This window comes from Acanthaster planci, linkage group LG01 (genome assembly GCF_054643075.1).
Source record: "Acanthaster planci isolate LZ-2023a linkage group LG01, COTS_SCS, whole genome shotgun sequence".
In the NCBI taxonomy this organism is placed as follows: Eukaryota; Metazoa; Echinodermata; class Asteroidea; order Valvatida; family Acanthasteridae; genus Acanthaster; species Acanthaster planci.
In genome coordinates, this window is record NC_141777.1 from 9,108,426 (window position 1) to 9,132,550 (window position 24,125).

General features: G+C 41.7%; 1 protein-coding gene across 29 annotated transcripts in view; it reads left to right on the forward strand.

Moving 5' to 3' along the window:
- The window catches only part of LOC110979269 (1-phosphatidylinositol 4,5-bisphosphate phosphodiesterase beta-1-like), a 107,822-nt gene that overhangs the window by 68,026 nt on the left and 15,671 nt on the right, over positions 1-24,125 (forward strand). For 6 of the 29 annotated variants that reach the window (XM_087145325.1, XM_022234904.2, XM_087145351.1 and 3 more), the window contains 19 exons: positions 40-120; positions 1,129-1,212; positions 3,874-3,939; positions 6,734-6,799; positions 7,192-7,248; positions 7,705-7,782; positions 8,981-9,100; positions 9,441-9,491; positions 12,125-12,145; positions 14,512-14,687; positions 15,396-15,492; positions 15,631-15,715; positions 16,426-16,498; positions 16,819-16,870; positions 19,694-19,848; positions 20,019-20,183; positions 20,627-20,726; positions 21,531-21,760; positions 22,871-23,084. In XM_087145325.1, the coding sequence (XP_087001451.1) occupies positions 40-120; positions 1,129-1,212; positions 3,874-3,939; positions 6,734-6,799; positions 7,192-7,248; positions 7,705-7,782; positions 8,981-9,100; positions 9,441-9,491; positions 12,125-12,145; positions 14,512-14,687; positions 15,396-15,492; positions 15,631-15,715; positions 16,426-16,498; positions 16,819-16,870; positions 19,694-19,848; positions 20,019-20,183; positions 20,627-20,726; positions 21,531-21,760; positions 22,871-23,084 (1,971 nt within the window). Of the gene's footprint in view, positions 1-39; positions 121-1,128; positions 1,213-3,873; positions 3,940-6,733; positions 6,800-7,191; positions 7,249-7,704; positions 7,783-8,980; positions 9,101-9,440; positions 9,492-10,351; positions 10,427-12,124; positions 12,146-14,511; positions 14,688-15,395; positions 15,493-15,630; positions 15,716-16,425; positions 16,499-16,818; positions 16,871-19,693; positions 19,849-20,018; positions 20,184-20,626; positions 20,727-21,530; positions 21,761-22,870; positions 23,085-24,125 lie in introns of all 29 variants that reach the window. The other 23 variants (XM_087145345.1, XM_087145373.1, XM_022234909.2 and 20 more) reach the window with 18 other exon arrangements.

The following is a 24,125-nucleotide window of genomic DNA, read 5'->3' on the forward strand; positions in this document are numbered from 1 at the left end:
GAGGTACATGTAGATGTGAATTTATGACTTTGGACACAGGGGCAGGTCGGAGGTTGAACAGCCAGTCATCGATAGACAGTGAGGTGTCTGTCTCTGATGTCACCAAAGTAACGCGAGGAGGTATTGAACAAGATGATTTCCTTTCAGCTCCTAATTTCATCATCTACAAATGCATTACTCAAGCATATCCTCTCCTAACAACACTTACATGTACATTTCAGCCATCTTGTTCTTAATAATTTTTTTTATCCCTAATTGAATAAAATAGCTCATGCTAGATAATAAACCAAGCCCTGGATCTGCCAGTGTCTGTGGGCAGATCAGGGATAAAACACCAGCAGCTGACTTGACGCAATGGTGGAATTTCACTGAGGCCAAATTCTGTGAAATTGGCTGCACTTTATTGTTACAGCTGAGAATTCTTTATGTTTGACCAAGTAACTTCAGAAACACCACAGCTGTTTCCAAAATGTGGCTTCCTTTACAAGAGCCTGGGATTACTCTGAAAGCTGCCCAAACTTTCTCACCGCTGTGTTCAGCCCAAGAAATGCCTCAGGACTTTTCAGCTGTCGAATTTTGTTATTTATAATGTGCCGACTAAACAGTCATATATTCCCATTGGTCACGTTGTGTCCTAGAGCGAGATATCAAACATTAGAGATCTCTCTGGTAAAGGCAAAATGCCTTTTACGGCACCAACCTTCTGATTGAAACGACAGAGGCTGGCATTATGGAATTCACATTCACATGAAGTATGTACCAATCTTAATGGGTCCCAAAGACTGAGAATATTCTGAAAATGTCCCCGAGGCCAGTAGGATGCACTCATAAATTTGGTTTGTACAATTTGTCGTTAGTCTCAGACGTTGCATGTTTGAGTGTAATTGATTTGTCTGACCTAGATCCCTACCCATTCTCATTAAGACAGTATCCGTGGAATCGAGGTGTACTAACCATAATCAAGATACACTAACCCATCCAGGACATTATCAGCCCCCCAGGGTTTATATGCAAATCATTTACTGATCATTTTTGTTGAGAGAGAGAGAGAGCAGCTCGAGACTTTTTAAAACAAAATGAAATAAAACAACTGATGCCTTTTATTATTACAATATTGTATCACACCAGTCTCCCGCAAAGCAAGCAAACGATCTCAGCTGCTGCAGATTGATGAAAAAGATAATGACCTTTACTCGTCCGAAGATCACGAAGGTAACATAAAACTGGCTTACTGCTCTTCCTTCATCATCATTTGCCTTCATCGCTTTTTCATCACGGCCGGGAACGATCCAACATGTGTCCTTATTTATTGATTGATTTTTGGTTATGTTGTGCTCATATTGCCATAGCAACGGTCATAAGTGAACGTAAGCTGACATTTGTAACATACAGTACTTGTATGATCATTGTGCTTTTATTGTCTCCTCGAGTTTGTTTCATTGATCAATCCCTGCTTGTGTTAACATGATTCATTTGTCATACAATGAAAGGATAAGATCTGTTTTCAAAAGTTCAAAGGACAGAAATTTGTGAAATTAATGTACAAGTAAGTTTACTTAGTGTTTACGCTGCTCATCTGTGCCTGAATTTCAAGGATCTGACTTTAAGACTGAGGAAATGGAGCAGAGTGTCAAAGATTTACTACACAGTCTTGGACCAGTCTTGGACTATGTTTGATCGGTGGATCCTGATCAAATTTGCTCCAAACTCTTTGAATCTTTTGACCTCTCCCGTACAGGGATTGTTGGCAGTAAAGAATACTGTCAATCAACAATTTGATCTGTTGGTCAACTTTGTGACACTTTGCCCCTTTTCCTCAGACCCATTCACATAATGATAGATACTGATTTTCCCCTTCAGTTTCATTTTGTCGTCCAGATTTGAAATGCTAACCATAACATTTTGCTTCTGGGTAACAGGCCATGCTTTGTTATGTTTCATCATCAGCTCAATTCAAGTTTCTGCTTGGCAAAAGTGGTCACTTGTGCTGATTGATTTATATTGTTTTATCATCAGCTGTACCGTACAATTTTGTTCATATGAGATTTCTCATTACCACTTATGTGTTTATTTCCCCACAGTCGCTTATTAAAAGAAGTGGCTTTTTGAGCATCCACCCTCTTGAATGTGGCTTTCAATTTTGGCTTTAATACAGTTTTGCTTCACGTTGTCATTCTTTACATTATTTTCATCCATTTTTTTTCTGCAGGACCTTGTCTTGTTAATCTTGTTTCCTCCGTACATTTTTCTATCTAATTTACAACTGCCAAAACTTATTTTCAGTATATGCCTTCTTTGTTTTTAATCAAGATTTGCTCTTCCTAACAATGTAATCCAACTAGTGCTTTTTAAACAGTGCTTTGTCTATGCCAGTGCTTGTGTTCCTCCACATTGGCATTTTCTTTATTTCGGGTTTTTTTTTACGAACGATTCTTATCATTCAAAATATAAATTTAGATTATAATGTAATTATTTATGTGAATAGTTTTGCGTAGTCTTCAGATCTGTTCTGTGCCTTATTCTCATCTGTGGTTAAGAAAGTATCCATGAACAACTTGGGAATCTGGTTCCTAGAATCATTCTTAGAATCCGTTTCACACCATGAAATGGGTGTGCTATTTATGCTCCAGCAAGCCAACCGCTTGGGTGATTGGGTCGCATGAGTGCTGGCATTGTACCGAAGCGTGACGTCACTGTGAACCAGAAAGTGCAGTGCAAACGAATGGAGTATACGCGCATGTTCGTTCACGCGCTTGTTCTCACGCTAATGCCTTTTACACACTAATTGTGCGTGTCACGTATTCACTTCGGTACTCTATTGTGTTAATGAGCTTGTGACCAAAGAATTCTTTATTCATTTTTATGGTCGGTATATACCAGGTGCCCCTTCCCACTCCCAGATCAGAAAGCTGTTAACTGCTAGTCAGTTTTGAAGCAATTTGGGATTTCATTGGGGCTGCAACAGGGTTGTCATGGCAATCTTCTGCTAGATAACAGAGGAAGCTTCTGCCTACAGCCCTTGAATATCTGCAGTTCGGTCGCCCAGTTTTGTGCATAGTGTGAGAGATGTGGTTCGTTATTCTCTCAAGCATACTTCCTGTTACTCCACAGTCTTGCGTATATTAGTCAAGAAATTATACCCAGAAGGCCCTTCGTTGTGCTTTTGTTATTGTTGGTAAAACACAAAGTTGTTTGATGCAGTTCATGGCTTGTATCTTGAGTTTGGATACCCAATGGTGAATAACTCTGATGCCATAAACACCCAGCATTATGAACCAAACGAACTGGAGGCCCAACCAGCACCCCCCTCCCATTTGTCAGTCCTTTGACCTTGCCCTTTGTCGTTGCTTTTTTTCTGTTCTCAATTGGTCATTTGATTATTTTAAAGACAAGTTATTACTAAAGACATACCCCGCCAAAATGTATTTTCAAGTCCACCTCCATTTTGGGTACCCCAAACACCAGGTACACTCCCACTTTTTTTGTAAATGCTGGATCCAACAGCAAGAAGTACCCTCTCACTGTCAAGAACGAGCCGGGCAGGTTGGAAGTCTTTCAGTTGGGATTGAGCATGCGTCTATACATGAAGATCCTACATTCAGGCCAAATTTGGTTATCTGTGCTCAGTGCATCCTGAGCCCAACCCGTACAAACCCGAGTTCCCAGCAAAGGGATATCATTGCTTTGCAAGAATGCGCCATCTCTTGTTCCTTCACAGAGTAGATACGACTGCAAGGAAGTGTGTGTTTTTTATTTCATGAAAAGCATCATAGTGGACTGCAGTCAAAACCTGGAAAAAGGCAGTCCCGGGTTGTGTGCATGCATCTGGACAAATCCGAATGATGCTTTATTCTTCCTTTTTTACTTGTACAGTGTCAGTAGTGTCCAATAAGTTGCGTCGTGAGAGTCAGACTTTAAGTCCTAATATGGACGGCGAAGGTAACAATCTTTCATTGAGAGATTTTCTCCGCTCTGTGCTCTGGTGGAGGGTAACTATAATGTTGCACCTGAAAGGGGAAAAAAGGTTTTTTTTTATTTCTCCATTCCAAAAAAATGGCATTGCGTTTGATGCAGTAGCAAACTAGTATTGTTTGTAAAGATTTGCACAAGTAGGTTAGAATGCACATCCATGCACTCCAGTTTTACAGTAATTTTAATTTTTGTGCCAGAGTGTGTGGAAGAATGAGTGCTGGGAATTTAGCTCGTGTTTCATTGCTGTTGGCAATGTATGTTGACAAAAAAATGTATTCCAAATATATTGATATATCCAATTTTCTTCTCAATGACAGCCGGTTATCGATAAGAAGTAGCCTTGTGAAAAACCAGCCTTGTTTAGCCTGGGAAAGAGTAGTGAAACTAAACAAATCTTGTATCTTTTACTCGCGCTTCAAATTTGGGAAAGCAAAAACCTGTTTCCATCTTTCTTGTTATTGCCCAAACAATGTTGAAATGCAAAAACAGTCACTGTTGTTTCTCTTCATTTTCGCTGCACAAATTATCAGTTTGCCTGTAAACCACTTCCTGCCGGGGCAGATATCAATGTTGATGATAATTATCATTGATAATTATCATTTTTTCTGTTTTCAAAATTCTTTAAAAATTCCTATGTTCTTTTACTGGACACTTACAAACACGTGAAGGACTGTCTGGTGGCCCCTCTAGCCTGACAGACAAAATCTATTGATGCCTGAGTATTTCAGCCAGGCCTGCAGCCTTGTAAAAAGAGCCCAGATTGTGCGGTGTTATATAACTTTCTTTTGTTCACGAACCTGGCTCAGTGCGCTGCTAACCTCTTTTCAATAGGGGCCAGATTAGCATGCAGCAGTGCTGTGTGGCACATTGCTGCCGTGGTGGAGCACTTTTGTCCCCGGTGGTAATCCGCTCACTCTAAACCCCAAACCATGGTATACTGTTTCAAAACAAGGCTGGATTATCTCCACTTTTGAGAGTGAAAAAATGTCAGTAATGTCCAGCAGCCTGGTCTTTTGTTCTGAGTACGGTCTTTTGTTACAAAGCCCTGTTCCCTTTGTCCGAGTTCGGAGACCCCAGCCAAACATATAAAGCATATGTGTCCGGATCCCAAATCCCTGGCAGGAAGTGGTTAAAATAAAAAGTCGGGCCAGTAGCTTTTCCAAAATTGGTTTTCCACAATAATAAATTGACCCAGCTTTTAAACACTTAGTTTTAAGACGAGCATTGAATCAGTCGAGGTCTCCAACATGCAGAAACATTTTCCTTGTTCTGGTTGCATTAATTGTGTGTTGTGTAACATAAGCATTAGTGGACTGGAGTCAATTTTGCTTGCTGAGTACCAACAGAATGGGGTTACCAACCAAAGTGGCATGTGATGCGTATCACTACTTGACTTGCTCCCAGCCAACATCTGCTCAGCATGTAAATCGGTCGAGCATGTTTTTTCTGCTCTGGGGCTGTGGGTGCTAGGCTTATGTTTTTGTAACATGCAACCCCCCGCCCCTCCTCAAAAATAGCAAAAGTAACTAAGGTAGAAAATTCAAGTGTCAAGATCTGAATACTGGAAACTGTTTGTCACCACCAAGCATGGCTCAAATAAAGTGTAAAAGACTACTCCAGGCTAGTATGACTAATAATAACTTTTTACACCTCATAAATATTTATGAGCCAGTCGCTCTTTCATTGGTCAATGTTCCCGCCCAATGTGATACAGGATAAACTCCCAAACTCCTACAACAGAGGTTGCAAGAGAGATTGTTAATAGTTCTGAAAAATATTGCATAGGTGAACCGACACATCGTAATCAGGAATAAGTCGATGAGGCCATTTTATATAATGGCCCAGTAAGTGGGGATGTAGTAAATGTTGCAAAAATCAATGTAGCGGTTTCCGTATATCTGAAAGTATACATATGAAAGGTTACCATCAACGCACTTGTAATGCGTACCATTTGAAAGCTTATGAAATTCTCTTTCTGATCATGTACATATCTCAAAAAAGTCAGTTTGTGACTTATTCCTGATTTCGATGTACTGGGTCACCTATGTAGTTAGAGCCTGACAAAGAGGTTGATAAATGTTGACATGCAAGTCAAAAATGTAGCCAACCTGTAAAATCTTGCATCATACAACAAAGTATGCATGAGATGTGGTAGAACCAGTACAGCATGGGTTCATCTTTGGGGAAAAGCAACAGTGTCAATTCGTTTCAACTACCTCTGTTCACTTGGTGTCAGGAAGTGGTTCAAAATCAGCAAACCCAAACCCTTCAAGACCAGCCTGGCTCAAATTTACGGTGCTAACAAAGGGGCCAGTTTTGTGTTAGCAGAGCCGCTTTCCATTTCACAGAGACCATAATGCAAAGTAAAAGCAAGCTTTAAAAAAGTTGCTGAATTCAGTGATGTGATGACAGTGCAGTTCTCCATGTTTGCACAACTGTTAACACATTCCTGCCATGAAATAGTGCTTAAGCGCTAGCATTGTTTTTTGCCATAGTAAGCACAACTTTCACGCTAGCTGTACAATCAATGCTATGAAATCAGGCCCAGTAATTGAAACCCATTTTCCCGTAAACCATACGCCAAAAATCATATCTTTATGAACGCTCCAATTATCAGTTCACGTATTGGTTGTGGCACAGCTTCCATTACTCATCCAAATGCTTCTTGAAAAATCCTAGATTATAGAATTAAAATCCAAAAGAGCTGCATTTCTGAAAGTACAAATTGCCTCTTAGTGATTTTGACTTCCTAATCTTCCAGCATCGTCTAAACGTCGGGAGAGCCAATCTAGCAAACGTGTGAGCATAGACAGCACTAACGGGGAAGGTAAATGCACAGTTTGTAAAAGATTTTTTGGACATACATTTGAGGTAAACTTTGGGGATATTTGGCGATATTTTGAGCTGAATATTTACTTTACCTCTTTTGGTTTTACTTTTAGCGTCAAGTAACCTGATATAAACATTTTTCCACAAGGGGACGCCATAAAGTATGTTCTGGTCAGATTTTTTTTCACAGTTTTCGGGGTTTTTGGCATGCTGACTACTGTTTCTTGGTGAAGAGAAATTTTCATGTAGTGAAATGATCGCTCTGAAGTAAGTTACCAACTAGAGATTGCTTTCCTTCTACAAAATCGGCATACATGCATTCAAGGGTTTGGTCAATTTTTATCCCTGGGAAGAACGTGAGCATTAAAAAGTTGCCACTTTGATTTTCAGCACCAAGACACCGAGAGAGCCGAAGCAAAGAGGCCTCACAGGAGCCCATCGTTGAAGGTACCAGGCCCATCTCCAGACTAGGTTGTGCACTGATGCCGGTCTGGAATCCTTTGGTTTCATTCTTTTGCTTTATTCCATTAAAAGCTTTTAATACAGGGAGCTGAACATTTTGTTTCTACAGTGACTGATTTCACAAAATTTACAGTGACTACATTTTTCAGTCTTTTTATTTTGGGGGGGAGGGAGGACTGAGGCTGGTGTATATATATGGTGTACAATCATACACAATTACATAAAACAAAGACTTGCCCAGATCCGGAAAAGTGGCTCTTCAGAAAATAATTCAATCAATGGAGACTCAACACCATGCAATTTAAAGCATTTCTTCAACAGACATTTTGTGATGGAAAAATCGGTGTACTGTACCTGACCACATACCATTAAAACTATTTCCCTGCAGTCATTTAACTGCAGGATTTCTGTTTTTTTTTTCTTTGCTTGTTTGTCGTCCAGAGGGGTCAGTGGTGGTGACCAAAACCCGGCGTGTTGGTCAAATCCAACCACCGGTCATTGAGTTTGGAGGTAGGGAAGGTAATCTTCCATTCTTACTCACCACCGGGTTCTCGGGGAGTTTCTAAGACTTGCACCGCTGTCTCTTGCTTCCACTCTACAAATTTAGTCAAAGATTTTTGTTCTGTGTAATGCGTGCCGGTGTTGCATTGAAATTTGTACCCTTGGAAAATTTGGACCCTACCTCAATACTTCATTTGTGGGTGCGTGGCAAACAATGAGCAACGTTTCAACCTCTCCCTTACACGCATGCATTCTTGTTTTCAGCACACTGTGGTGAAGGAGTACAATTTTGTACCAGTTCCCTTGGTTGGATACATATTGTCATGAATATTCATGGTTCAGGGTAACCATTCATGAGTATACGCCGACTCACTCAGTTTTGTTCATACTCTTCTGTAAAGTTTATACTTTTCAAAAGAGTGTCCAATCGATGTTACTACACACACCATCTTCCAGGTGTCATTTTTGTCACCCTAATTTCATAAACAGGAGATTTGTTTGTATTTCTCATTTTCTGACCAAGACACAGAACATTACATCTTTTTGGTTAACTTGCTTTTTTTTAAATGCCTAATGTAATTAGTGAGAAATTAACCTGAGCCTTTCCCTTCATTTGTAGCTGCACGTGGCGATCAAGATTCTTCTGTAGAGGGGGTACTGGCACGATGGGAGTTGCATGTAGACACTTTTGTATTTGAACAGTCACCTTAGCAACATCAGAGTTTCTCTCCTTCCTTCCCTGACAGATTTCTTCAAGAATCTTCTGTGATCTTTTCTTGTTTTGAGAGATCCAGGTGGCAGAGATTTTAACCTTGATCACTTGTGCTGTAGAATGTCTTTTCTCTTAAAGTCTAAATGGAACAATCATTGTATAGTTCCCCCAAAGATGTATCGGCTAATTTAGAAATTAGATTTTTAAGAAAAACTTACATTTCCTGAGAACTCGGTAATCTGATTTCTCTTAGAAAAGATACTATTTTCCATCCAAAATGCTCAGTTCTAACTTGCATTTTAGTCAAGAACCGCTTTTTAGAAAGATTATCTGTAGAGCTAAGCGCTCTGACTAAATGCTGTCTTTTTTGACTTTGCAAACTGAAATGACTGCTGAATAATGTACAGAGCGCTGATTCTGTTTTGGCACATATGTTTTGGCACGTTGTGTTTGTTTGGAATTGGTGTGAATGATGGTGCCGGCCATGTTGTCTCTTTCCAACAGCTCAAATTTCCAAAGTTCGGGATAGCCCATCATCCAGCCCCAGACTGTTGAAGAAGGGGCAAGAGGGCCCTGAAACTCCCAAATTGTCCCGATCCAAGGAAGAAAATACAAATGACAAAGGTATTCTGGTTTTTTCAGAGAAGGCTGTAGCTTATTCGGCAAACAAGTCAACTGTAATTTGTTTGTATGAACAAGAAGGCCAGCTGGCTTGACGAGACAACTAGATGGACTAAATGTGCAAGACTCCGAACATGTTTATATCAGTATCTACAATCTGTATTGTTGGCCAGTCTAATATGAGGAAAGTTGCATTGTTTTTGAGAGTTTTGCTGCATTCCAGAATGAAATGAAATGCTTGGTCGGGACAGAAGTGGTCCAAGTGAAATTGACATATTGCATAAAGGCGCTCTTAGTGCTTGTTTTGTGTATTCTCTACAACAAAGGCTTTTTTCGTTTTTAGCTAGTACAGAATCTACATCAAATACTGCTCCAGAAAGCACAGCGAAACGAGGTAATAAGCTCCAACCTGCTCTTTTTTAAGCTCCTCCCCCCCTTCCATTCCACCCATCCGCCGTATTATTCTTGGCAGAGGTGACTCTTACTAACACACACCTAGTGTCAGAGGGAAAGTTTTACTAATGTAAACCTACATGTAGTGGTGCCTTTCTTGCAGTTGACATCATGCACATTCTCTGAGTGACTAACACCTAACGGAGAATCGTCACCTACATGTACATGTTCTGACCACATTGGCTTTTCTCCCTTAGTCCCTGGTTCCTGCTTTGCCATCATCTTTTGGATTCCACGTTTTGCCTGCCTTGGCACCCTGTCTCACAGTAATTCAATGCCCAAATCTCTCAGCTTGTGGCTCCAGTCTACTAACTGGTATCACACAGCAGAAAAGTATTAAACCTGTGTACTAACCTGATCATGAACCACATAGCTTTTAGCATTTGTGTAATTCACAAGCTGTAACCGATCGCACACAGTGATTTTTAGTTTACACAAAGTGAAACATCTTAATTTGCCAAGTTGAAAGGTTTCCAAATACAGCTTGCCTTAACCCTACAGGTATTCAATGGATAGAGTAGACTCTTGTGAACCTTTTAAAGTATTTTTCTCCAAAAGGTATAGTCGTTACATGGTTCTGTGTCGGTTCATGAAGACGAAAATCCTTCATCCAAGCATCAGTGCTCACAGCGTGTGTGGTGTCAGGTGTCAGTCCCTGAAACCAGAACTCTTAATTACATGGTTTTCTTGAAGTGTCTGGGCATAGTACTTGCATGCAGTTCGTGATAACGATGATGACAATCTGTTCCATTTTCCAATCACTAAACGAGGCAGATTTGGCATTCTCTTCCCCTCCTGTAGCCAGGCGTCGTGCTTCCCATACCCTGTCAAATCTCTCCTCCATTAGTCAGGGAGAGGAGGTGAATTTTTCAGAAGGTAAAAGAGAAAAAAATGTATATGTATGTATATATTCTGCTTATTTCCTCTGTTGACTTCAGAAGCTTGCATCCGGAAATTATCCCCATCTTCCCCCGAACCTCCTCTTGGATCAGTATTTCCATTTTGCCTTCAGTCGGAAATATTTTCTCCCCTGCATGATTTGCCCCTTTTTTGTGAATCATCAAAGATTTTTCCAACCACTTTGCCTTTGCACGAGGAACCCCGCAATCATATCATATTCATTTTATATTCATGTTATGCCATGAATATTCATGTTTGTCATGGCCACATGATGATGCAGGTTTCTGAGGCAGGGAGATGAGGAAGCAGTCCGTGTGGCTTTGTAGCACCACCGTAGCTGCCGCTAAATGCCCAGTCGTGAACAGTCACCCTACTTTGATTCTATTATCAGTGTTTGTCCAAAAAACCTTTCGCAACAGTTTTACGTCAGTGTCGTCCGTACACACACACGCCAAAATTTTAAGCTTTTACCCAAGTATGTACCGTGTTCACTGGGTTCACATGGATGGGAGGACCTTGCATTAGGGGGAGTGCTTGGCAGCGATATGATTTGAGAATGCTTCTTGTAACATTGTACAACCTGGCAAATGCAGACAGACCACAGGAAAATATCTCTCAAAAGGTTCACCAGTCACAGTTGGAGTGTGTGATCAACCAAATAGCTTGTATTGATCCCTGCACAATTATTTCTTCATTTTATTTTTATTTCATTTCTTTTCATCCAACAGCACATTTGGCACCAATTACAGGATGAAGTGACGATTAAGAAGACAAGGAAGCAATGTTCAGTTTTAGAGGTGGGAGGAAAACCCTGAATGAATATTCCAGGGAAACCCACAGTCAGACAGGGACTTTTGAAAACCCAATTCATATGCTGACCTGGGTGGGATTCGAACCTGGGTCACAGGTGGAAAACGAGGAAAGAGGCTGACTCACCAATTATATACATTGACGGTGTGAAAGTGTATCATGATTTTGGTACAGAAGACCTTTATTTGGGTCTAAAAAGTATCCAAAGATTGTACTTGTTGCAAGAAGGCATTGATACTTGAGTTTTGAAACTGGTGTGCCGGTTTGGCTGCCCAAGGTTTTGGTCACAAAAATAGAAGTGATATTAAGGAGAAGGAGGGGTTTCTTCTTCTGGAAATGTTGGGTGTGGCCTTGCTAGGCTTAAAAACACACCCACTCGTCTTCCTTATCAAAGAAAATCTTTTTTAGTGGTCCGTTCACAAGAAAGAGCCGCAGTCGCATAAAAAGTTGGACCCATTTCCATGCCTCAGGTTTTAAGAGCATTTGTAGGCATTGCTTCACTTCCGCTACACAGCTGTTTTTGTAATTTACTACACCAGTACATCACAGTATGTTTTATGATTTGATGGTTCAGTGTGCATTTGGTACTCTATGTATTTGTTTGGTTATAACATACATGTACATGTATACTCCAAAGTACCCAACTTTTTTGTTTGAGAAAGTGATCCAAATGCAGAAGCACACTTTTAGTTGTAAAACAGTGGTAACATGCAAATAACCTTCCTGTGGTGGCTGAGCAAGGAGTAATGTAGGATCTTGTTGGATGGAAGCCACAAATTGTAATCAGTACATACCATTTACACGGATTACGTTTCTTAGAACCCTTTTTATGAAAATATATTAATTAGGCTGTATTCTTTTCAGTTATCTCCATAGGACGAAGTGGTAAGTGCCTCAAGGGGGACTGAATCATTTGTAATTATCAGGCCAGTTGGGCAGAGCTTGCTGCTTGACCGAATAAAATTGCTGAGAAAACAAAACCTGCCTAGTCACATACCCCGCCCCCCAAAAAAAGGAAAGAGTGTGTCTGGTAGCCATAGGTCTGTGCAGGCAGCTTTAACAGAGAGGTCTTTTTCAGAAGGCATTTTTTTTGTTCAACCAAGAGTCAATTTTTGTGGCACAAAAAAGTGGGTGTGCTGTTTTATGTTAGGAAGAGTACTTTAATTGTTAAATACTCGACTGTGAGCACACAAACAGAATATGATGATATGGCAAGTGAAGAATTAATTCCATTTTGTATAAATTAATTGGACAGCACTTGGACTACCTGAAAGTTTTGTCTGGACAAATTCCTTTGTGTGCACTTAAGAATTTCAGACATTCAAAAGTAGGCCTGTCACTGTCTTCACCTGCTTATTACATTGTTAAAATTGTTACGAGTCGCCAGAATTTTCAGAAGGAGGTTTGGGGTTCTGCGGGAGGTGGTGGTGTCCATATTATCATGGTATATGATGGCTTCCAATAGGCCCCAACTTTCAACTCAGCAATCTTATTCGGCGGAGCACTTCTGCAAAATTGGCACCCATGTAGTCAGTAAATGCTTGAATTCTCACCGACTGCTGTGTCTTACGCACAGAGTTACTCTCATACCTTGCACCATTCAATTTCTTACATACACACCGCGTTTGTTATGATCTTTCCAGTGGAGCTTTTTTGGACATGGAATTCTGGGAAATGGTTTATTTTCATCACACATGCTTAGCCTTTTATAGCACTTTGCCACTGGCTTGTTTTAGATGAGACACTAGAGACATATATTTCTCTGTCTCACTTCATAAGAAGGCATATTTCCATGAATATTATAATGGTTTGCTTTGCATACTTTGAGCCATTGAGTTAGTTACGACTTTTAATTTGAGACTTATTAAATTGAGAGGTAAGTTCTAGGAATTGGCTTAATCCTTTTTTTTTTCCAGATTGAGGTGGCATTCCTCAACCATTTTGCTGCTTTGGATATCAATATTTCTGTCTTTTATCCTTTCTTATTTCTGCTTGTTTTCTTGTCTTTCTTATTTATCAATATATTTTCCATCTGTCTTCTTTAGTTGCTCAGACTAACTATTCGTTATTATAGCTGCCGTTCTTTGCTGTCATGGAAATTGTTGCTTTGTCCACCTGTGGTGCCGATTATGTGTCTGTCCCTGTCTTGTGTAGTTTGTTTATCATTGTTGACAAGAATTATGAGCAGAATCATCCCAGGAAGTTGTTTGTTCAACACATCTATGAAGAGGAGATAAACATTGTTTTTAATACAAACAATAAAGGGATTTAAGGAATTTGTCAACCCAAATCACACGAGTTATTGTTCTTGAACAAGACATTTTATTCGCATATTGGTGCACAGTTGAAGAGAATAGCACAATGGTTTGCTATCTTTTCTGTCTTTGAGTTTATGTTGTGCCCAAATATATGATGCTTTTTGTATTGGCTGTACACATTTTGTGAGGGTTTTACCAAAACTGTTGATAATTTGGGTGATAAGTGTAAAGGCTGGTTACTTATTTCTCATGACAGCTAGTGATATCTGTCTCTCTCTGTGTCAGTGTCTGTTCCCCCAAGTGTGTTGGTCTTTGTCTTACTCTGTTTGTAACTTATTCCACCCTCAGATACTGGCAAGTGTCTCTCAATGGATTAGACAAAAATCAAACTGTATTTTCGTCTATCTCTGAAGCTTTTCTTTTTTTCTTCCATTGCCAAGTTTATTCTTACACATATGTTTATCTAAGCTCAGCACCATGTTGTCACCTTGTTTACTCATGCTTTGTAGCAATTCACTGCTACTGCCAATCATGCACACTATGAACTAACGGTGTACAGATTATATTCAGAGGCTTATGTGTAGGCCAGTTGGAAAAGACTGGTGACCTTTAAGCATCCATTTTGTTAGCTGGTTGGTATCATTTTTCTGTATTGGTCCAAAACAGTTGTAGAAACTTCACTCGTGTCATCCATTCTTTGCAGTCCATCTTCAGTAGCTCAACAAAATTTGCACCATATGCCAGTTCTGCTGTAATTTCAAGGCACCATATTTAATCAACAGACTCGGCTTACCGGGTCTGAAATGTGGCACACGTACTTGTGGCTGTGGCTCGCCACTGTTTTCCGTTGGAATGCTGCTGCAACACCATAGCCATGGCCACATCTGCATAAGTCTCTTTAGTCCGGCAACAGTCATGTTTCACTTTTTGTGACTTTGACACTTCGTACTCATCGCTCTCTCTGACCCTGGTGACCTTCATCCTGCCCTGTAGCCTCCACTGCAGCCACCAAGACGTTTTCCAACGACAGCGAACGGAGCGTCGACAGCGGAATGAGCAAGGCGCCCAGTGAAACCTTGGACGAAGTGGAAGAGGAAAGTGAGAGCGATGACGAAGAAAACATGAGCAAAGAGGAAGTCCAGCGGCATCAAATGGAGAAGAGGGAAAGGGTAAAATGATGCCAATTCTGTTTGTTTTTTTTTCTATTGACTCTAGTGTTGCGGCAAAGACGGCCCGATGCGAAATAATGTCCACTCGTTAACATACTGTTACTTTTCCGATTGTTCATTTGTGAACAAATGTTACCTTATTGGCAGATGCTTACCAACTAATTTCCGCATCAGTTTCAGTTCATTTTTTTTTTTTAGCTGTAGTCATGTATGTAAAGATAAAGCCCGTTTTCACCTTTTACACTTCGTTCTCCTGTCATAAAACTTTTATCCTATCTGAACTTCCCAAATATCATTTGATTACATGTACGTAAATGTAGATGCATGGCAGGGTTCACATTGTTTTACAATGGATGCCATTTGGCACATAATACTTTTCATGTAGTGTCTTGCATCTTTTGCACATGCTCAGTGGAAATTATTTTGTACCATACAGTTTTTGGCACGACACTGGTGGTTCTCACATGTACTTGATACTAAGTTGTCATTAGTGCCACGATGGCAATGATTTCAGTCCAAACTAAATGGCACTCTAGGAACTTGAAAAAAGACTAAGGAGCGTGAGTAACAGCCCATTAGCTTTCGCATGCTGCCACTCTGAATAAATGGAGATGGGATAACGGCAGGCTTATGTCATTTTTATCTCCGAGATTATAAGAATTAATGTCGAAGTGATCATTTTCTACTCTTCGGATTGATGGATGACAGGGCACAGCGGGTCAAGAAGCAGAAGCAGGACGAGAGATGTCGGCACTGGTCAACTACATCCAACCTGTCCACTTCCACACATTTGAGACTGCAGAAAGTAAGTCTGGATCCTTGCTCCACTGTTGCACAAGTGTGTTGTTTCGGAAAAGTTCGTCTGGTGTTTTGGTTACAGTAGAGGAAATGATCCCCAAACTGCTTGCAGATGGTATTGACCATCTTGTCTGTTCCTTTCCAGAGAGAAATCGCAGTTATGAGATCTCTTCCTTCGTGGAGACATCGGCAATGAACCGAGTCAAGGAAAACCCCATCCAGTTCACCAAGTATCCTTCACAACTCTGCAAACTACATCTCTCTCCAAATCCAACTTTTAGTACTTTTTTTCCATTTTTATTTCTTCAGTCCACATTTTTACTTTAACCTCAAACCCAAGTGTATGAGTACCTTATGTTGGACGTTCATGTGGACAGGCATGACTCGTAGAGTTCCTAAAATTGTGTTACTTTTGTGTGCTTTTACAAGTCTGCCTTCTCTTTGATTGGCCGAACTCTCCAGTATACACAGAAGTAGAACCTAGAACTATTGATGCAAGAGAGGGTATTTAAAAAACTTTTACCCAAATTTAGGCTTCAACTTCAGCTTCCACATCATTCCAGAATCAGGAATCAAAGTTTACCCGCAGAAAAAAAAAGCACCGCGTTCTTTGGCCTTTCTTTAGATGGTCATATGTTTCTGAAGTTGGAAGTGAAATCGCAATGCGCTGAAGAATGTGCCTTGGCAATTCTTGGAAAGCCCAAGATTGAGGTTTGGAAAACTATCAGTGATTTGATCTTGGCCTTTCTAAACTGTGTCCAAATCAACTGGCTACGGCTAGGAGTGACACACACATCCATGGGAAGTAGCCACAGCTGCTAAGCAGTGGTTTTCTATAGACATTAATGTCATTTTTAGCCACAACCAAGTGATTACACAAAGCCTCGGGACCCTCTTTTATCTGTGAAGTACTGAGGATTCCTTGACTGATTTCACTCAGCTACAACAAAAGGCAGCTGTCACGTATCTACCCCAGGGGGGCCAGGGTGGACTCCAGCAACTACATGCCCCAGGTAAGACGTGTTTCCAACGTGCTGGGAGAGAGGTTGAAAGCCAGTTGTTTTGATTACTGTCAGAAGTCCAGTCACATGTGATGGGGGATGAACATTCACCAAGGTATATGCCTTAATCACCAACTCTTTGAATAGCTTGAAACTTAAGATTTGAGGACCTGTGACTTACGGACTTGTGGGCATTAACAAGAGGGTTACAGGGCCCCCTGTATGCACATACTGTTTTCCTTTCTGTCATTGGCGTAGACTTGTGCATTATCTTCAATGACTTGTGCAAAGTCTTTGCTCTTTGGTTGATTGATTTTTCTTGTTCTCCTCAGATTTTCTGGAATGTTGGATGTCAGATGGTTGCACTGAATTACCAGACACTGGGTAAGTCAGTCTTAACAAAGATTTACACGTAAAGGTAAAATACACACTGACCATTACTCACAACAAAACAGCTGTGGTCCTTGACTACAACATCGATACACCAGACATTTGTGCACTGTACATCAGGATTGCCCCCTGGTAATGGCAGAAACAAAGTGCAAGGTATTAATTAGAGTCTGCCAAATATGAGCTGTTTTTTGGCCAGCACCTGGCAAAGTACTTTACCCTTTTCTTAGGGCTATTCGTTGGCTTCTTCTGTTTGTCGCATTTTATCAAGGTGCCCAACCGAGCAGGACAGGTTACCATTTTGGAGTTTCCCTCCCACCTCTAAGGGCAAAGATCAACGGGGCGCACAGGAGGAACGGGCCCACTGTTCTTAATTCCCCCCCTCCCGTACTCCTGCATTCACACGGGCCCTGTTCAGAGAGCAATATTTCGCCCGAAACTGCGTAACAATAACTCAAAAGAAACGGTCACACTTGATGCCCTCCGGATATCAATACAATAGATCTGTGTGGTGATGATGATGGGCCCGGAAACCTCACATTTAATATCCTATACAGAAACACTGGTCCTAGGGAGTCTCAGAAAATGGTTACAATAGGCCTATATCTTTTGCAGATGATGCATACTTGTTGTTGGCAGATGAGTTTAGATTTTTACCATGTTAATGACCAACAGATTGAAAAGTCCAGGAAAGTAGAGTTACATGTGTATTGATAATAAAACTTGTTCTCGAAATATCCTGTATTTTGGTACCACCAAAGGTTGATGGAACTTTTTCGGTGTTGACATGAGTTGCTGACTTGGACTCGAGTCACTATTTTTTGTTTTTCGATTTTTACTTGAGACTTGACTTGGAAAAATTACTTTGGACTTGACTTGAAGGAACGTGATTTGCGACTTGCCATGACTTGACTAAATTTGACTTTATGGGAATTGTTTGGTAAAAATAATGCACACACTTTTCGGCATCTGCAAATAATTGGTTGGGAAGAACGCACAATCAGTGCCGACCCTTTTACTGCATAGGCTGCAAACACGAAAGCAAGCTGCTTGGTTAATGTTGTCCAAGCATGGTGTGTCCCGGCCGGGCCAGCGCATGCAGGCTACACGTTGAGATCTCAACAAGGCCTAGCTAGGCGTGCGTATTCTTAGACATTGTATCATTCGTTGTATCAAACAGAGTAATTATTCTTTATGCTGCATAAATGCACATGATCTAAACGCGTAACAGGAGAAACTTTTTCAAACGGCTAGAATGGCTACATGCTCTACCCCATGCTTGTAACATGAACGTAAGAAGAATTCTTACCGCTTGATAAAAAAAAATTGGCAATATTTGTTTACTACTCCTAAAACCTTCAACACGATGGAATAAAATTTGTATCTTTTTAATCATTTTACAGTTTGGATTATGCAAAATGAAAACAAGGTACCATCAGACAACAATTGCGAATTATGAGATGTTCACATTTTAAATTCTCCCTACATGCTGCCTCTGACTCCAGTCCCAGCTTTCAAGCAAGCCTGATTGCTATCACAGCCCAAAAGTAGCTCGCACACGGCGGTACGCTTGTAGTCCAGTCGTTGATTTTTTCTGGTGGCCATGTGACTCAACTGAAGGAAGCTTTGTGCATGCCATGGCTATGGCCTGGCTGCCACCGCTGGCCCAATTGCAGCACTCTCGCACCACTCACATGCTTACTGTCCAATCACAACCCACGTGTATAATGGACATACGTTCCAATGGCAGTGCTGGAAATGAGTTTGCTTAATCTCACTCGAATTTTAAAACGTGTAAAAAAAGAAAGACAAGGGAACGAAAAGACAAACAAGACACAAATTTTTTTATGATTTATTTTTACGCTCGAACGTTTCGAAATGCAAAATGGTGCAGTCTCATGTGATTAAAAGGGAATGATCATGTGGCCAAATAGGAAAACCCAGGCTGGCTGGCCCCGGCCAAGTGCAAGAGCAAGGTGCTGTGTGCGTCTCTACGTGGTGTGCGCAGAAAGAAGCAAACAGCATGAAAGAATTGTCACAAAAAGTGCACAGTTTAGGTGGTACGCAGACTTGGTTACAATGCTGGAGTTTTCCCTTTAGACTGGTTTAGAGCGCTGCTGCTTTGCAGTGCTGGAGGATCATTGGTATAGGCTGCAGGGACATTTTTCAGCGTCAGAATCAACATATTTAGCCGCGGCTTATTTTCTGAAAATTATTATGGGGCCATAGTCTACGTTCCCATAGTTTCAAGACTTGTTTATACATCATGTGAATGCAATGTAGCTTAATATCATGAAGCCTTCGATGTGGAATTCGCCAGAGTTTACCTGTATTAAAAACAAAAAGTTGCCCTACCATCACACATTTTGTGTTCACGTACGCTTTCGCCAGCCATGTACATGCTATGCATGTATCATAACTTGCCGTGTTTCGCATACTTCTGCTATTGTGGGCGTACATGCATGGGAATGGGTAAATAACATCACAAAGGACGCACTCAATAGAACTTCCAATGTGCTTCAGTCCTTCCCTTGGTGCTCGCCTAAGCCGGGAGTTCTACCTTGGGAGAACAGGCCTATTGTTGGATTTATTTAATCCCTGTGTAGAATGGGAGGAGCCTGGCCGAGCACGTCGGAAGGGGAATAATACTTTTGATCTTTGCCCTAAAACAATATTTTTCACAGTCTCTTTTCTTTGATTTTTCTTGGGCCTTCAAAGCTGCAGTATTTTCGTTGCAGAAGTAAAGGAATTTATATCATTAATTAAAAGAAGTGAATGTGGTTTTATTTGCGTGTGACCATTCTTTCCTTTTTTCAGATCTTCCCATGCAGCTCAACATGGGCTATTTTGAGATCAATGGCCGGACAGGCTATATCCTCAAGCCAGAGTTCATGAGGCGAAAGGACCGGCTCTTTGACCCTTTCGCCGAGTCCATCATTGATGGGATAGTGGCCGCCACCGTGGAAGTCAGGGTGAGTTGGGACTCGAACCCGAGCCAAGTCAAATATTTCAAAGCTGGTTTGCTGCCCTGAAGTTTGTCACATCTTTATTTTGTAATTTCATACATTGGAATATAGAAAACAAAATGGACTGCCTCTTGAGTGATTTGTGACCTTTGACCTCTTTGTGCCATCTTGTCTAGGTCATTAGCGGCCAGTTTCTCGGTGACCGTCGGGTCAACACCTATGTTGAGGTGGACATGATTGGCCTCCCGGCCGACACAGTTCGCCGACGCTACAAGACCAAGTCCCAGTCATCCAACTCCATCAACCCCATCTTTGATGGGACCCCCTTTGTCTTCAAAAAGGTATTAGAGCAGCTGAAACGACTCCATTTGGTTGAGCACTGAGCCAGCACCTGCAGAGTCTGGAAATCAAAATCATGAATTTGGAGTGCGAAGGCCAAGTCTGCGAAGTGGCCCCGGTCAGCTTGTACATGACTGACAGCTCCTCAAACAACGTTTTATCAAGGAGCAGATCCCATGATTTTCAGAAAGGGGAGGCTCAAGCTTGGAGGCTCAGATGCAAGCATGCAGTGCAAAGCACAAAGTAATGTAGTGAAGCCATTTTCAAAATTCATTGTTGGTGGTTGGGAGTGTGCCTGGTTCCCCGCCTCCCTAAATTCGCTACTGGCTACCTAGCGCAGTGTACCTGAACCTGACTACAGACAGAATGTTGTACAAAGACTCTGGTTTTGCAGTTGTCAAAACGTGGACAACGAATCTGATTGTTGGTTTTGGCTTATTTCCAGGTGATTATGCCGGAATTGGCCATGCTTCGCATTGCCGTCTTTGAAGAGAACGGCAAGATGGTGGGCCACAGAATACTGCCAGTGGAATCACTCAGACCAGGTGAGAGACAATATAAAGATGGATCCATGTTGCCACGGTTCTACCACCAGTCTACAGAGGTAGATAGAGGGGAGTGTTAGGGAACACCGCATTCTCTCCCTCTCTCTAGCAAAATATTGCAAAGTTTCCTTTTCGCTCATATCATTTTGCAGTGTTACAGCTGGCTATTTGAAGCTCCTGTTTTTTGCCATGAAAAGTTCAACTGAAAATACTGCATTTCTTGTCGATCATGACTGAAAAGCATTGCTGGGCAGTTACGGCAGTGCACCAGAAATAGCTCATGCCTCTGCAGTCCTTTGTACTGGATTTTCTGGGTCATGTTATGTGCCGTATGATCCAAGGTGTCTGATGTCTGGGCTGCGTGAATGGGATCTAGAGCCTGGCTTGACATGAAAGAAATGTAACTAAGACAGACTGAAGCGATGTGTGCCATTCGTGTTTGTCCCACAACTTGGAGTCTGCTCAATAGTCATACTTCACCAGCATGGAGGCACCCATAGAAACCGGTGAAAATTATCATGTCTCATACACAAGTTATATTACTTGTCAAGCAGTAATAATGAAGCAATTCATTGGATTAGGTTTTTTGTGGCTTGACTTGAGATGGGATGGCTTGTGAATGCCCTGTGATTTGATGCATGAGTACTTCTGTTCACTTCTTCCGACCCGTATGGAGCACACTTTGAATTTATTATGTGATGTTCTCTTTGCCTGTTCCCACCCTCTTCCCTCACCCCACCCCCTCCCCTCATCTCAACCTCCCACCCCTTCCCCCCTCCCCTCAAACCCACTCTCGTCTCTCAGGTTATCGCCACATCTTCCTCTGCAATGAGTCTAACCAGCCCCTGATGTTGCCCACCCTCTTCCTGAACATCAAGGTGCGGGACTACGTTCCCGAGCGGATGACCAACTTTGCCGACGCCCTGGCCAATCCCATCGCCTACCTATCCAAGGAGGAGAAGCGGGCTGCCCAGCTGAAGGCCCTGGAGGAAGAGGAAGAGGTCAGGCAGGTCAGAGAGCAGGAGCAGGCAAAGGTCAGTTTAGGGGGTCATTCCAGGGGTCATTGACTCCACGGAATGGCTTTTAATTGGTTTTACTGGAACCGGGCACCCATTTTTGATACAGATGGATACCCTTTTGTTCCTTTTGGAAAAACCTAACAAACTCGTAGTTCATCATTTTGGGCAGTGCAGCCCCTTCCCCACAAACCATCCTACCCTGCAGCAATAATATGCTTCCCACTGCAATCTAATCATGGGGTGTTGTTGAAATAATTTGCTGGAGTTAGTTTGGGGTGCAGTAACTCCGGCCAAATTCTGATACAGGCGTGCAACTTTTCCTCGGATCAGCTGATTTACTCATTTTCACGTCACACATGCCCTTCCAAGTTGCATGCCAGCACAAAGGCTGTTGGGATAACTTACCACTCCCTTTTCTATCGGGCCAGTGGAAAAACAATTAACTTTCATCCACACTTCATTCACAGCTCCCCTTTGAAAAATCCTTGACTTGCATCTGGAAGCATTGCAGTTTCTCTCTGCTGTTTTAGCCACTCGCTGCCGGGTGGATTTTTCAAGATATTCCGTTTTCAAAATTCTTCAAAAATTTATCATTTCATTTAATGGCGGTTTATACCAAAATGAAGGACTCTTTTGGCATTACTCTAAAGCTGACAGGTAAAATTCATTGACTCCTGAATATTTCAGCCAGGCCTGCAGCCTTGGAAAAAGAGCCGAGATTGTGCGGTGTTACGTAAGATTCCTTTGTTCCCGAAACCGGCACAGTGCACTGCTGACCTCTTTTCAGTAGGGGCCAGATTAGTGTGCAGTGGTGCTGTGTGGCTCATCGCTGGGGTGGTGGAGGGCTTTTGTCCCCGGTGGTAATCCGCTTGCTCTAAATGCCTCAAACCGTGGTATACTTTTTCATAACAAGGCTGGATTATCTCCACTATTGAGAGCGAAAAATTTTTGCTTTTGTGCTTTTGTGCTGAGCATGTTCTTTTGTTATAAGGCCCAACTCTTTTGTCCCAGTTCCGGGCTCCCCGGCTCTGCATATAAAGCCTATGTACTCCCGGCATGGAGTGGTTAATGTTACATTTGCACCTTTTTTTTTATCTGTTGTTGATTTTCTTTTTAACTTGGTAGGAACAGGAGAACGGTGAAGACGATTCTCCCCATCAGTCAACCACCGAGCGCAAAACCTCTTCAGCGCCAGCCCCATCCACCGCTGGCAATGCTGGCACAGGGCCTGCAAACTACCGCAAGAACACCAACCCATCAGCGGAGGCCAACGGTCTGAAGCGGAGCGCCAAACTTCAGGCCAGCCTGGCAGCCCTCACCTCCCCATCCTCCTTCGGAGGTAAGACAGTCCTGCTATTTGGGAAATTTTCATCAAGACCTTTTATAAGTTTTTGTGTTCACCACCAGTTGTGGAAAATGTTAAAGTGTAGTGAGATGTTAAAATTTTTAATATTGGAACCTAACAGCAGGAGAATAAGGACAGAATTTTTGCTCAGCCAGCCTAGAATGAGAACCTGCTCAACGAATATGGCTTGATTAAAAATTGTGCCTTCACTCTCAATGATACTTGCTTAGTTGAGCTTGGATTGACCCAAGCAATATTTTGAAAGGTGAGGTGATTCCGTGCATAGAGTGATTCCGTTATGTTGAAAAGTTGAAGCAAAAAAGCCTTGAAAGTGTGTTGGTGCAGAAATGGGTTGCTGTTTAAGCACACAAGGTGGCCGACTTACTTTGGTATTAAAAGTCTAGGTAATCACACTTGTGCTCGTAGAAGCTATTGGCTATTAAATGCAGCTACTTCTCATAGGCGTATGTGTTATTGTCCACATTAGTGAGTACGGTGGACAGCGCCCTCAATTGGCACTGTGTGCAGCCTTTGGGTTCATATTAGTAAATTTTAGGTGTACAAAACTAGAGTGTTTATCAGTCGTCTTTTGTCCATTACAGGTTACTCATTCGCCGGTCATGAGCTTTTTAAATAGCTGTGACAAAGGCATTCATTTGTCACTGCAAAACAGCTTCGCATTTAACTCTCTTGCTCCTATGGTAAAGCTGATTCTATGCAGGGTATGCATTTCCTGTCCAACAGAACATCAAGGAAAGTTTCGAGCTTGTGGAGGCCAGTTCATAATTTGTGGAAAATAAACGCGAACATGTTTTTAGATCACAGCAATAATACTTAGAGAAGATATAAGGCAACATTTCACCATGAATATCTTGTGGCGTCTACTTGACTTTTCATCAGATATGAACTGGCCTTCACCCATTGTTTAGTTTTGATTTGTTTGGTTATTTGCCGTTTGCAGTTTATCCCTTGATATTAACAGATGAAAATGCTGTCCTCCTTGTGGTTGAGTTCAATCCAACGGCATGTATGGCA